Raw genomic sequence first — 13,092 nt, 5'->3', positions numbered from 1 at the left:
TCTAGCATTTGGTCCGTAGCCCTGCAGGTTACTGCACTGGAGGTGCATATCAACACGCCTTTTAAATGAGTCGAGGGATTCTGTCTCTACTACCCTTTCAGGCCGTGAGTTCCAGACCCCCCACAACCCTCAGGGTGAAAAGAATTCCTCACCTCTCCTCTAATCCTTCTACCAATCACTTTAAATCTATGGCCCCTAGTCACTGACCTCCCTGTGAAGGTAAATAGGCCTTTCCCATCCACTCTATCCAGGCCCCTCACAATTTTGTACATCTCGATCAGATTTCCCCTCAACCTCCTCTGTTCCAAGGAGAACAACCCCAGCCCATCCAATCTCTCCCCATAGCTGCAATTTTCCAGTCCTGGCAACATCCTCGTAAATCTCCTCTGCATCCTCCCTAGTGCAATTACATCCTTTCTGTAAAGAGGTGACCGGAACTGCACACAGTGTTGGAGTGATAGGAGAGCTGGAAACTTAAAATACAAATCTGATGTCGGGTGGTGGAAATTTCCCTGAGCTGTGTGATATCTGATAATCAGTTCCCTGTTAAACTGCTCTGTTCAAATGGCTTCGCCTGTTTGTTCATTTTTTAAAATACATGCTCAAAATATCTTTTTTTTCTCATTTTTAAAAAAAATATATTTTTATTTTTCTTCTGTTTTTAATCCTGTATTTTTCAAGCTGTAATGCTTTTGGTGATCTAACTGCTGCAGCTTGCTTGGACCTCTAATCTGTGTGAGATTAGGTATCAGCTGTGGCTCAGTTGGTAGCTTTCTGAAGGGGCTTGACGGTGTAGACACCAAGAGGTTGTTCCCGCCTGGCTAGGGAATCTAAAACACGGTGGCCAAATCTCAGGGTAAGGAGTTGATCACTTAGCGCTGAAATGAGAAATTTCTTCACTCAAAGGGTTGTGAACCTTTGGAATTCCTTTTCCCAGAGGGTTGTGGATGCTCCATTGTTTGAATACATTTAAGGTTGGGTTAGACAGATTTTTTGATCTCTTGGGATTAAGGGATATGGGGAGCGGGCAGGCAGGAAAGAAAGTGGAGTCAAAGCCAAAGATTAGCCACGATATTGAATGGCGGAGCAAGCTCACGAGACCCATGTGGCCTTCTGTTCCTATTTCATCTGTTCAGCCTTCCCTCTGAATCTCAAGGTTCTGGGTTCAATCCCACTTCAGGGCTTGAACACAAAAATCAAGTCTGATACTGAGGGAGTGCCGCACTGTTGGAGGTGCCGTCTTTCAAATGAGACGTTAAACCAAAGCCCTGTCTACCTGCTCTGGTGGAAGTCAAATATCCCAAAGGACTATTTTGAAGAACATTAACCCTTTGGTTCTGGCCAATATTTATCTCCGTCAACATAAACCATCATACTCACATAAACGTGTGTGATAATGTGAGCTGCCATGATTCCTGCGTTACTACACTGACGACACTTCAAAACGTACTTCATTGGCTGGAAGGCGCTTTGAGATGTTTGGTCGTGAAAGGCGATATATAAATGCAAGTCTTGACCTTTTTTTTGTTTGATTGCAAAATGGGAAGAATGGTTGCAGTTGAGCACTCAAATGGATTGTCTGGGCATTGCGAGGATGTTGTGTGGTCCATTTAATCTATTATACGAACCTCAAAGAAATCAATTCTAAGTGCCATGGATTCTGGAACTAATAAATCTTCAAAGAGTCTTAGTGTATTATAAATAGGAACCATTTTTAATGACAAAAACCCAATGACCTTGGCAGGATGTACCATTAGCAGGGAGCTGTGTGTTCTGAGGTCAGGCTGCAACACATTAGCAATCTTTCTGCAACCCACACTTCCTTCATGTGAGCCTCTACAATGAGCACTGAATTTACACCACCCCGCCTCCCCCCCCAGGAACTGCTCTGTGTCCTGTCTCTGCCTGTAAGACAGGCTGCATATTTGTGCCCAATTACACTGTTGACATATTAAATGTTGTGATTTTGTTTTGTGTTGTAGAGGAGCCCCAGGATATCTACTGGCTATCCCAGTGCCTTTACCTCACAGCCCAGTACCACAGGGCTGCCCACGCTATTCGATCTCGCAAACTTGATAAGGTATGATTTCCTTCTCTCTGTCCATGCTGTATAATAGCTTCATTAAATCCTAAGAAATTTATTGAATATTATAGGAATAGCACACTCATAAATAAAGCTCCCATTAGCAGCTTCCTGGCTGACAAACACAAAACAGTGAACGCCATTACCTCTGAAAAGGACCTGTCTCTCGCACAGGCTCTGAAACAAGACATTGTTAACCCTGATAAGATGGGTGGGGTGGGGGGAGGGAGAGGAGGTGACCTCATGATCCATATGTAAACCAACTGACTGAAGGTTAAACAGAACGTCCTAGCAAGCGATGAGCCACAAGATGACTTCATGGGCTTCTGACTGAAATAGGAAGAAAAATAAAAAGTAACTATAAAAAATAATATAATGGAAAAAATAGATATTTTGAGTATGTAGTTTTAAAAAATGAATAAACAGGCAAAGCCACCTGGAATATCTGGCCCTTGCCAATGGACTGATTGACATAAGACTCCCTGAAATAAGGTATTTAAATGGAAAGAAGCTCTCTAGACGGAAAAATCACCTTGGACAGAAGAGAGCTTCTTGAGGTTGACCAATGCTGGCTTCAGCCTAACATCTTGGTTAGCTCAAGAAGACTTTGGACAGAGGCGAGCTTTTCAAAATGATCTACGCTGGCTTCAGCCTAACACTCTAGCTAGCTCAAGAAGACTGACTACATGAGACTGCCACTTCCAGCTCCAGATATCAGCTTCATCTGTCCATTTGTCTGATCCGGGACCAGTAAACCATTCTGAGGAGACTGCCCCCACCAACCATGGAGATCAGCAGCCCCCCCTCCTTTCCCCCATCAGTTTTTCTGATCCAGGACCAGTCAACCGTTCTCACCTTTTATGGGTCATTTGGCATTGTATGTCTTTTCTGCCCATTTAGATTATGTATCAGATCGCTGCCAGAGGAGGTGGTGGAAGCAGGTACAATAGTGGTGTTTAAGAGGCAGCTTGACAAATACATGAACAGGATGGGAATAGAGGGATGCGGACCCTGGAAGTGCAAAATGTTTTAGTTGACGGGCAATATGATCGGCGCAGGCTTGGAGGGCCAAAGGGCCTGTTCCTGTGCTGTGCTTTTCTTTGTTCTAAAGTGTTGCTTCTTAATAAACTACCTTAAAATCACTCCTGAATTTTTGACCGCCTATTTTGGGTAATCTGTGACTCTCAAACTGTAAATCTTGCAATACTCACAATTATTTGGGTAACTTCAGATTGTGTGACAGTCCACTCCGTTCCTGCAGAACTTGCTGCTTTCATTTTGCCTGCATGACTATAAAGGAATAGCATAGAGTTTATTGCATAGAGCAGGCCATTCACTCCATCCAGTCCATGTTGATGTTTATGCTTCGCATGACCCTCTCCCTCTAACTTTAGCAGCATACCCTTCTATTCCTTTCTCCCTCATAGGTTTATCCAGCTTCCCCTTAAATGTATCTATACTATTCACTTCTGTTAGGAAATAGAGATAATTAAGTAAGTTATATGTGTTATTTCGGTGTGTTAGGAATAAGGTATATCTTTAAGTTTGAGTTTAATTTGTATTTGTGTGTTAAGAAAAGGAGAAGTTGAGTTTTAGCTTCACTTTAAAAGATGCCTGCATTTTAGGGAATATTTTATGATTCTTGAAACGAAGTTAAAACAAACAAGGTAGAAAAAAACCCAGCGACAGGAGGCCCCACAGAAACAGAAAAGTAGTTTCAGTTGAGTTGGAAGCAGCACAGCAGAGCGACAGATAACAAGTCCCAAACTAAAGCTTAAGCCAGGATTCCAGAGAGGCTGGACAGGAGAGGAAACTGCAGAAGCAAATCCAGGAGAGTAGAACAGAAAAAGTCCCAAGCAGACCTTCTAGTCAAAGGGAAGAGGATTCTGGAAAAGGTCCTGTTCTGTGGAATTATAAGTAAGGAGCAGAGATGAAGGCTCCATGCTTAAGGAGACGAAAACTACAGGACGCAGACTTGAAGGAGAAACAGCTTGTGAGAAACCAGGAGATCCAAGGAGGCAGCTGAAGGCCTGTTACTCTGGGCATGTGAAGCAGTGGTGTTCTGTTTACCTGGCTAAGTCAGTGAGAGAGAGTGTGTGTGGAAGGAAGCTTGAATGCACGTGGCAATCCAGGAGAGCTTGAAACTCTGGAGGTGGACCCTTATGGAAGGCGTCTGAGAGAAAGCGTTGTTTGGGAGACGATTCCAAAGCAAGTTCTTCGAGAATGGTGATTGGAACCCCTCGTGTGAAAGACGGGGTTCAATGAGACCGGTTGGCTAATGGCTATAACTGTGGACTGGCTGCCTTTTTACTGAACAGCTTTAATAACCATTCACAACATTGAGCAGAATATTCTGTGTTACCTGGTGCTGTAAATGTCTATTGTTTTGCCTACTGCCCACAGATCTATGGAGCCTGTCGGTACTTTGCTGCCCAGTGTCATGTGAGTAAAGTAAATTTTAATGCCTTGTTTAACTGTTCCTAACAAATAGTCGTTTGTGGTACAGAACTTGAATATTGCTGAAAAAAAGAAGAGAGGTTTTCTGTTGAAGTTTTTCACCTTGCACTCATCAGGACAATTCACAAGAAAATACCAGCGTTGGGGAAACAACATATTTCTTCCCGTTTGATTTGGGATGAAGACAGATCAAAAGTGAAACTATGCGCAAGAGCAAACTCCTAGCTTTCAGAGAGTACGTGGCCAGAGAAATTTGTTACGTGTTTAATGGCGTCATTAGCTACGTTGCCAAACCGCTTCTGCTTAAGTGAATTTGTGGTGCAGACGTGTTTCAAACAGGTACTGTTTATGGTCCGGTCATCTATTGAAGCAATGTAGTGGCATAAAAGGATCAAATTGAAAAATGAAAGAAATTTCCATGCCTCAGACTAAGCATAGTGTAGGGCACGGCATAAATTAGTAGCCCTGTGCTTCAGTAGATGACGGCACCATAAGCAGTACCCGTTTGAAAAACACTGCATCATAAACTCACTTAAGTGGAAGCGGTTTGGCAACGTAATTAATGACGCCACTAAACACGTAACAAATTTCTCTGGTCACGTACTCTCTGAAAGGCTTGGAGTTTGTTCTTGCGCATCGTTTCACTCTTGGTGTGCCTTCATCCCAAATCAAACGGGAAGAAATATGGTGTTTCCCCGACACTGGTATTTTCTAGCGAGTTGTCCTGATGAGTGCAAGATGGAAAGCTTCAACAGAACAAGTATTTCTTTCAGCAATGCTCCTAACAAAAAGTGGGCTCTGCTTTTTCACTGATCCTTAAATCTTTCTATTCGCTTGTGTTCTTATTTTGATTTATAAATGATATTTATCTCACTATATAAAACAAAAAGGCAAATATTTTATTTGGGTTATTGTTGACATTGGGACACTCAACTGCGGTAAATTCATAAACATTAGGCAACTTTTGATCGGACCTCCAGGAATATGTCAAACTAGAATTGGCAGCCCTATGACCCAGGTTATTGGAAACTAGGAATAAGACATAGCATAGTGTTCATGTTACTGGACTAGTAATCGAGAGGCCTGGACTAATGACCTGGAGGCATGAGTTCAAATCCTGCTACAGCAGCTGGAGAATTTAAATTCAATTAAATAAAATCTCCAAAAAACAAGAATGGATTTCAGTAATGGTGATTTTGTAACTACCGGTTTGTGTAAAACCCTATCTGGGTCATTAATGTCCTTTCAGGAAGGAAACCTGCCTTCCTTACCCGGTCTGGCCAATATGTGACAACAGATCCACAGCAATGTGGTTGACGCTTAACTGCCCTCTAAGGCCTAGCAAGCCATTCAGGTGTATTCAAGGGCAGCTAGGGATGGGCGATAAATTCTGACCTTGTCAATAATATACCCATATCGTGAATCATCACCAATTCCATCTCCGTAACATTGCCCATCGTAACATCTGGTGCTAAATTCTCATCCATGCCTTTGTTACCTCCGGACTCGACTATTCCAACGCACCCCTGGCTGGTCTCCCACATTCTACCCTCATAAACTTGAGGCCATCCTAAACTGTGCTGCCTGTTCGCTGACCAACGCCAAGCAATGTCTTGATTTTAAAATTCTCATCCTTATTTTCAAATTCCTCCATGACCTTGCCCCTCTCTATCTCTGTAGTCTCCTCCAGTCCCAGACCCCTTTGGAATACCTACCTTCCAACTCTGGTACCCAATTTTAATCTTTCCACCATTAGTGGCTGTGTCTTCAGCTGCCTGAGCCCAAGCTCTGGAATTCCCTCCCTACATCCTCTGCCTCTGTATCTTACTTTCTTTCTTTAAGGCGCTCCTTAAAATCTACCCCTTTGACTAAGCTTTTGGTCACCTGAACTAACATCTCCTTGCATGGTTCAGTGTCATACTTTTTGTTTTGTAACGCTCCTGTGAAGCACCTTGCGGGGGTGGGGGGGCTTTCGTTATATCAGAGGCACAATATAATCATATAAATTGGGCACGGATGGGAAATTCCAAATTAATTTTCTGTCTATTGTATGAACAAACACAATTCTGATTGCTGGGTGCTTGGAGCCCATGTCCTTCTTTACACTGCTGGGTGGCCCCAGTGAGTGATCAGGTGCAGCACTGGAGTGCAATCCAGCTGTGAGCAAAAAGCCTGTTGGAAAACAGCATTCAGCAAATTAGCTCCATCTGGTGGCACTTTAGTGAGTTACCCCCATTTGAGCAGTTGGGCCCAGTTGGACTGACTTGTCTACCTGTACATACCTTTTCCCCAGCACCTTGTACCTGGATATTTATCACCTCATATAAACATTTTGGCGATTAAAATAACTGAGTTAATCCTGACACAGAAGATGCTTTTATATAAAGTTGTTGCCTGAGCTTCTGTTTACACTTTGGCAAAGGATTAATAATTCCCTTTCGCGTGGATTTTCAGTAATTAAAGCATCGGCTGGTTGAACAATAGGCAGGATGTTTGAGTATTTACTCAAATGTCAGCCGTGGCTCAATGGGTAGCTCTTGCCTCAGAGTGAGTAGGTTGTGGGTTCGAGTCCCGCTCCAGAGAACAAGTGACAGGAGCCCCAGATTTAATGTCTCTTCCAAAAGATGGGACCTCCATCAATGCAGAATTTAAATAGTTTATTAGCATATCCCTGTATCACACTATCCCTGTATCACACTATCTGCCCTTGATGACTGAAGCTGCATTTAAACCTTTTATCTCCTTTTTTTCCGTCACAAAAAGTATGCAGCCAAGGAATATCAGCAAGCCCTTGACATTCTGGATATGCAAGAACCGATCAACAAGATAATAGTGGAGAAGAATGCCAAAGTTGACAACAAAATCAAAGAAGCGTCTGTTGACTGGGGATTGTCTCCGGCTGCAGTGAGTCACAGTTTCTACCACAGTCTCTGCTGCTCAATAGGAAGACTATAACCGCTTGTCTTAGTCTTTATTGTCCCTCCTGACTAAAGTGTGCACACTCTCCTAGTTGTTCTGTGATTTTATCTGATTCTATTGAGCTCTCAGGCTGTGAGTGTTTCAGGGTTGACCTCTACTCTGTGGTGAATTAGCTGCATTCAACCATGGGGCAGCTGCTGGCTTCAACACCTTTGGGTTAGCAAGAGGAAAAATCGGCCAGCATTCCTGCCCTGCCCAGTGATTCCCTACTGGAAGTAGGTGCACACACTACTCCTTGTATGGATGTACCAGTGCCTTTGGCAGGTTCATTGTGCTTTATCCCTGATTATAGATCTGAAAATTTGGTTAGCTTTCTTTACTGCTGCTGCACTCTGTTGCTATCAGTGAGCTCTCAACCAACACCTCCAGATCCATGTGTCCAGGTGTGTGTTTTCCGAGAGCCACCTGGGTGATATTACCATTCCCATTATCTTACATTTGTCCGCAGTTAGTGCCGGTTTCCACTCACCAGCACAGCTTCCATCTATTCACGCCCATTTCTATTTGATTCGTCCGTTCCCTTTAATTTTATTCTCATCTCCCCTCTCCCTCCAAACTCCAATTTAGTGTCTACAACTGTAGATAGTTCTGTTTCTGGCCCCAACCCCAAATGTTGAATGGATTGTGAATGGAGTGGTGTCAACTTTTCAAGGAGTCACTAGTGGGACGGCACTGAAGTCACTGCTGGAGCCATTGGTGTTTGTATCATTTGTGTTGACAAGCATATTGTTAATTGTATGTCAATTGGGTGTTAGTCTAGGTGGAGGGCATTGGGGGTGCCATGTGTGTGTACGTAAACATATATAGTGTATATATAAATGTGTGAATGAAAATACTGGAGGATACAGGAGCAGGCTGAAAGAGGGGTTGAGATTGAAGGTGCACATATGAAACGTGTGACTCTAAATTAAAACTTGTAAGTGAATAAAGACAAGACTGCAGTGTCCTATCCATCACCACATGGCTATCTGAGCTTTGCCATAATGATGTCATACATGTATGAACGGACATCAGGAAACTAAAGGTGATGGTTCTAGCAGTGGAATCCTATCATTCATTCCTTGCCATGTCACAGCCACCACATTCACTTCCCTGATTTTCCTTCCGTTAAACTGCTAGGACTTTGAACTAGTGACCATCTATCCTGATGGTTCTTTGAAAACTCCCCCAACTGCGTGGTCCCAATTCATTCATCTTGGGTAAAGCAACAAGTAACTGCAGAAATAGGAAAGGAGGAAACAAGGTCAAAGTGGAATTTCAAATGTGAAATTCAAATATTTGCGATGAGCAGCTAAGTTTTTGATAATTAATGAAAATACTGCATTGGGCACCGGACGGGGGGGAACAGTTGATCTCTGACAGTTAATATATTCTTGCTAAGTTGCAGCTTTAACATTGACTCCCGAGTTAAGTTATACAAAATTCCTCTTGTAAGCTCAAGACTGAAATGTACTGATCTTCCATTAATGGTTCCCAACGTGTAACATGGCAACTTAACTGATGACCTGAATAATTTGATACAATGAGAGTATCTTAATAGTTTCTCAGGTAAATATATTAGTCAGTGCATACAAGAGGGGACACAGTCTTAAAACAAGTGAAGAAGGCACTCAATAGAGCACATATCTCCACCACACTGTGTAACTCAGCTACAGTTACACAGCTTTTTCCCTGCATGGTTGATTCTCTAACTACAAAGCTGAAAAAAATAAATCTTTTTATTTTTACTATTTTTATTCATTCTTGGGATGTGGGCTTCGCTGGCTAGGCCAACATTTATTACCCAACCTTAATACCCTTGAGGGTGGTGGTGAGCTGCCTTCCTGAACCGCTGTAGTCCCTGTGGTGTGGGTACACCCACAGTGCTGTTAGGGAGGGAGTTCCAGGATTTTGCCCAGCCACAGTGAAAGAACGGCGATATATTTCCAAGTCAGGATGGTGAGTGACTTGGAGGGGAACTTCCAGGTGGTGGTGTTCCCATGTACCTGCTGCCCTTGTCCTTCTAGATGGATTTAAAAGGTGCTGTCTAAGGGGCCTTGGTGAGTTCCTGCAGTATTAAGAGGTTCCATCTTAAATGGGCAGGCCTCAGACCAATCCGTATCCAACAACCTGTTCTGAAAACTCTGCTCACATTTTGACAGCTGTGACAAATTGCACCAGAGGTGCTGAGACCATTGATGACATTCGAAATCAAACGCCCCACAAAAAGAGTCAATTCTTCTTATCTCCCAATGTTAACGGATCCTTTTTTTAAAAAAAAAAGTTCCAGGATTTGGGTCTTCATTTTCGGCAAAACTAATCGGTTCTTTCTTGAACCATACACTATCTGTGTACCAAGTTTCATTGAAACCCATCTATTTGTTTTTGAGAGATATTTACCAACAGACTGATGGGCGAAAACATCACATCCCACTTTCACTGGTGGAGGTAATTAGGGTGAGTCCATTTAGGGGCAAAATCAGGAAACGCTTGTTCCCACAAAGGGTTGAATCAATTCGGAATTCTGTCCCCCAAAAGGCTGTGGATGTTTGGAGGGGTGGGTGTGGGTGTGGGGGTGGCAGTTGGAGCTATCAGGACTAGTTAGGATATGAGGCAAAGGCAACTAAATGGAGTTGAAGCACAGAAACCATGATCTAATTGACTGGCAGAACAGACTCAAGGGGCTGAATGGTTCCTATCCTTCTAGGAGAAGGGACAGTGGTTAGTTTATTGGCATGTTTCAGTATTTTGAAATACTTGTGAATTTATATTGTACCAATTGTAATTTAAAAATAAATTCTGCTATTAATAGTGCAAAGCACCTGATGTGCGGGTGATTTGGTTTGATGTGCGTTCATTGACTTATTTGTTGAACGATATTGATTGCATTTTAACCTCCTGAAATGTTTCCTGTTAGATCAAGAGCTCTATCTGCCTTTTGCGCGGAAAGATCTATGATGCTATGGATAACCGACCCCTGGCCACGAATAGCTACAGAGAAGCATTGAAGCTTGATGTGTGTTGCTTTGAAGCATTTGATCTATTGACGTCACACCACATGCTGACAGCACAGGAAGGTATGAGCACGTGTTACTTTGCTGCCGTTTGCTTTGACTGCTGAAACTTGCTGCGGTCAGATAGCAAATTTGTGGGAGGTTTGGTCCATTCAGACGTTTGTAATAAAATTCTACATCTTGATCAGGCTCGGACCCTGTCCTTCAGATTTCATGTTTCAAGGGCCTTTCTCAGTTTCGTTCCCCTTGCCGTAGGGTTACTAAGAGAAACTTTTCAGCTAATCTCATCACAGACAAAATGCCAACAGGATTGGCCACGATCTAATTACCAAGTGTTTAAAGCCCAGAAACAAGCCGTTGAGTCCAAGTGGTCTGTTTATGCTCCACAAGAGCCTCCTCCCACCCTCCTTCGTTTAATCCCATCAGCATATCTGATTCTTTCTCCTTTGTGTGTTTATCTGGTTTCCCTTTAAATGAATCTATCAGTTGAATGGTGGGATAGGCTCAAGAGGCTGAATGGCCGGCTCCTGCTTTTCTAGGAGAAAGGATGGTGGTCAGTTGACCTTTAGTGGCTATGGGGCATGTCTTCCAGTGCAAAGTTAAAATGAGGATAACCAGGTAGCTGAAGTGATTCGAGGCACGTTAATGGATTGAAGATTTAGCCACAAAACAAAGTACTTGTACTCATGGGCTAAAAGCTCTAATGATCAGTTGTGCTCAAATATGAGGGGTAAATCATAAGACTGTGGTGCTGAACTTGCTGGATGGGAGCTTGGATGTCAGAGCTGGGACTATAACATTTATACAGCCAATTCTCCAACCCGCACTCCTGACCCTACAGGCTCTGATCCCCATGAGACTCTGTGGGGCCACTTCTCTAACCCGCGGGCTCTCTGCTGCTGAGGTCCCATTTGTCTGCAGAGGAACCTCACTTAAGACATTCCTGTTTAATTTAGGCTTTTACCAGATTAGCTGAAGCTCGAATCTTGGTAAAAATTTAGCATCGACAAATTTTGAGGTGATTGATACAGAAATCAAATTAAAGAGTGGTTGTTGGTTGGAGGTACGCCATTTACAGAGTGTGTCTCTCTAAAGAAAAGCTTGCAAGTGAATAAAGACTAGACTCCAGTGTCCTATTCTTCAACTGGGAAAACTCAGCAGGTCTGACAGCATCTACGGAGAGGAATAGAGTTAACGTTTCGAGTCCGTATGACTCTTCAATAGAAGAGTCGTTCTGTTGAAGAGTCATACAGACTCGAAACGTTAACTATATTCCTCTCCGTAGATGCTGTCAGACCTGCTGAGTTTTTCCAGGTATTTTTGTTTTTGTTTTGGATTTCCAGCATCCGCAGTTTTTTTGCTTTTACCCTATTCTTCACCACCTAGCTGACTGAAGTGTAACAGTGCATTGAGTTAAATAGTGAAGGGGCAGGGCTGAAAGAAACCTATGAGGTAGCAATTAAGCAATATGAGAACGGCCAGTTGCAATGACAAGCGCTGTGCTGGTGCTGATTTAGCACTCGTGATAATCACTTTTAAAACTTTCTTTCCAGAAAAGGAACTGCTTGAATCATTACCGTTCAATAAACAATGCACTGAAGAAGAACGTGATTTGTTGTACTTTCTGTACAAAAATAAATTGAAAAAGGTAAACGCACCATTTATTTTAATGAGTCAGATTTTTGTGGAAAAATAATATTTGCATGTTTGATTATTTGTTTTTCAAGGATATATTTATCAAATATTTGTTCATCTTGCTGCGTGTAAGTACCCCCTCTTCAGGTGAAGTGTGGGGATAATTAGACCAGGGCACTCAGATGTTTTTAAGTTGTACGTTCGGCCTGTATTTTTATATTTCTATTCTAAATTCTTGTGTCAGCATCCACTGTGGGAACTGCCTGAACAAACTTTTGGCACTGTAATTACATCATCCAGCCAGTAGAGGTGCAGCGGTACCTCCATTGGCAAGAGCATGTAATTACAGCACAACAACAACTTGCAGTTGCATAGAAAGCCTTCACAGAGACGCAATCTGTCAAAAAAAATGGCGTTGAGCCAAAGAGGAGATATTGGGGGATCCAAAAACTTGATCAAGGAGGGCCTTAAAGGAGAAAGGGGGAGATGGCGAGATTTAAAGAGGGAATTCTGGAGCTCGAGGGTCCAGGATGAATGTGGGTCAGTAAGGGCAGGGTGGATGAGTGAGTGCGACTTGGTGCAGGGAGATTTAGCTACATGCTGCCCTGGGCAGTATCATCCAAAAACACATCAGGTTCAACAGATATGCTGATGCCAACCCTACCTCACCGCCATCTCCCTCAGCCGACCACCTCCCCACCCCCACCACCCCAACTGTCTCTGTGCTGTTTCGAATGCTTGTGCAGCACCCGTTCTTGGATGAACTGCCGTTTCCTCCAGCTCAAGGTTGGGAAAGCCAAAGCTTCAGACTCCGCCATAGATTCCTTACCCTTTCCACCAATCCCCCTCCACCAATCCCCCTCCATGATGTACTTTGTTGGGTTGCACCAGACTGTTTGCAACCTCTGTATTTGCAATAACCAGAACATGTTTGTATAAGCAGCT

The 13,092-nt window shown here is 43.1% G+C and overlaps 1 protein-coding gene across 1 annotated transcript in view; it reads left to right on the top strand.

Moving 5' to 3' along the window:
• cdc16 (cell division cycle 16 homolog (S. cerevisiae)) overlaps nt 1-13,092 on the top strand; it is a 40,738-nt gene that overhangs the window by 1,982 nt on the left and 25,664 nt on the right. The window contains exons 3-7 of the mRNA XM_078546070.1: nt 1,983-2,080; nt 4,487-4,525; nt 7,304-7,444; nt 10,416-10,575; nt 12,066-12,160. Coding sequence (XP_078402196.1) covers nt 1,983-2,080; nt 4,487-4,525; nt 7,304-7,444; nt 10,416-10,575; nt 12,066-12,160 — 533 coding nt within the window. The remainder of the gene's footprint in view (nt 1-1,982; nt 2,081-4,486; nt 4,526-7,303; nt 7,445-10,415; nt 10,576-12,065; nt 12,161-13,092) is intronic.

This window comes from Cetorhinus maximus, chromosome 7 (genome assembly GCF_964194155.1).
Source record: "Cetorhinus maximus chromosome 7, sCetMax3.hap1.1, whole genome shotgun sequence".
Classification (NCBI taxonomy): Eukaryota; Metazoa; Chordata; class Chondrichthyes; order Lamniformes; family Cetorhinidae; genus Cetorhinus; species Cetorhinus maximus.
The sequence above is the reverse complement of the archived record's forward strand: the minus strand, read 5'-3'. Positions and strand labels throughout refer to the sequence as shown.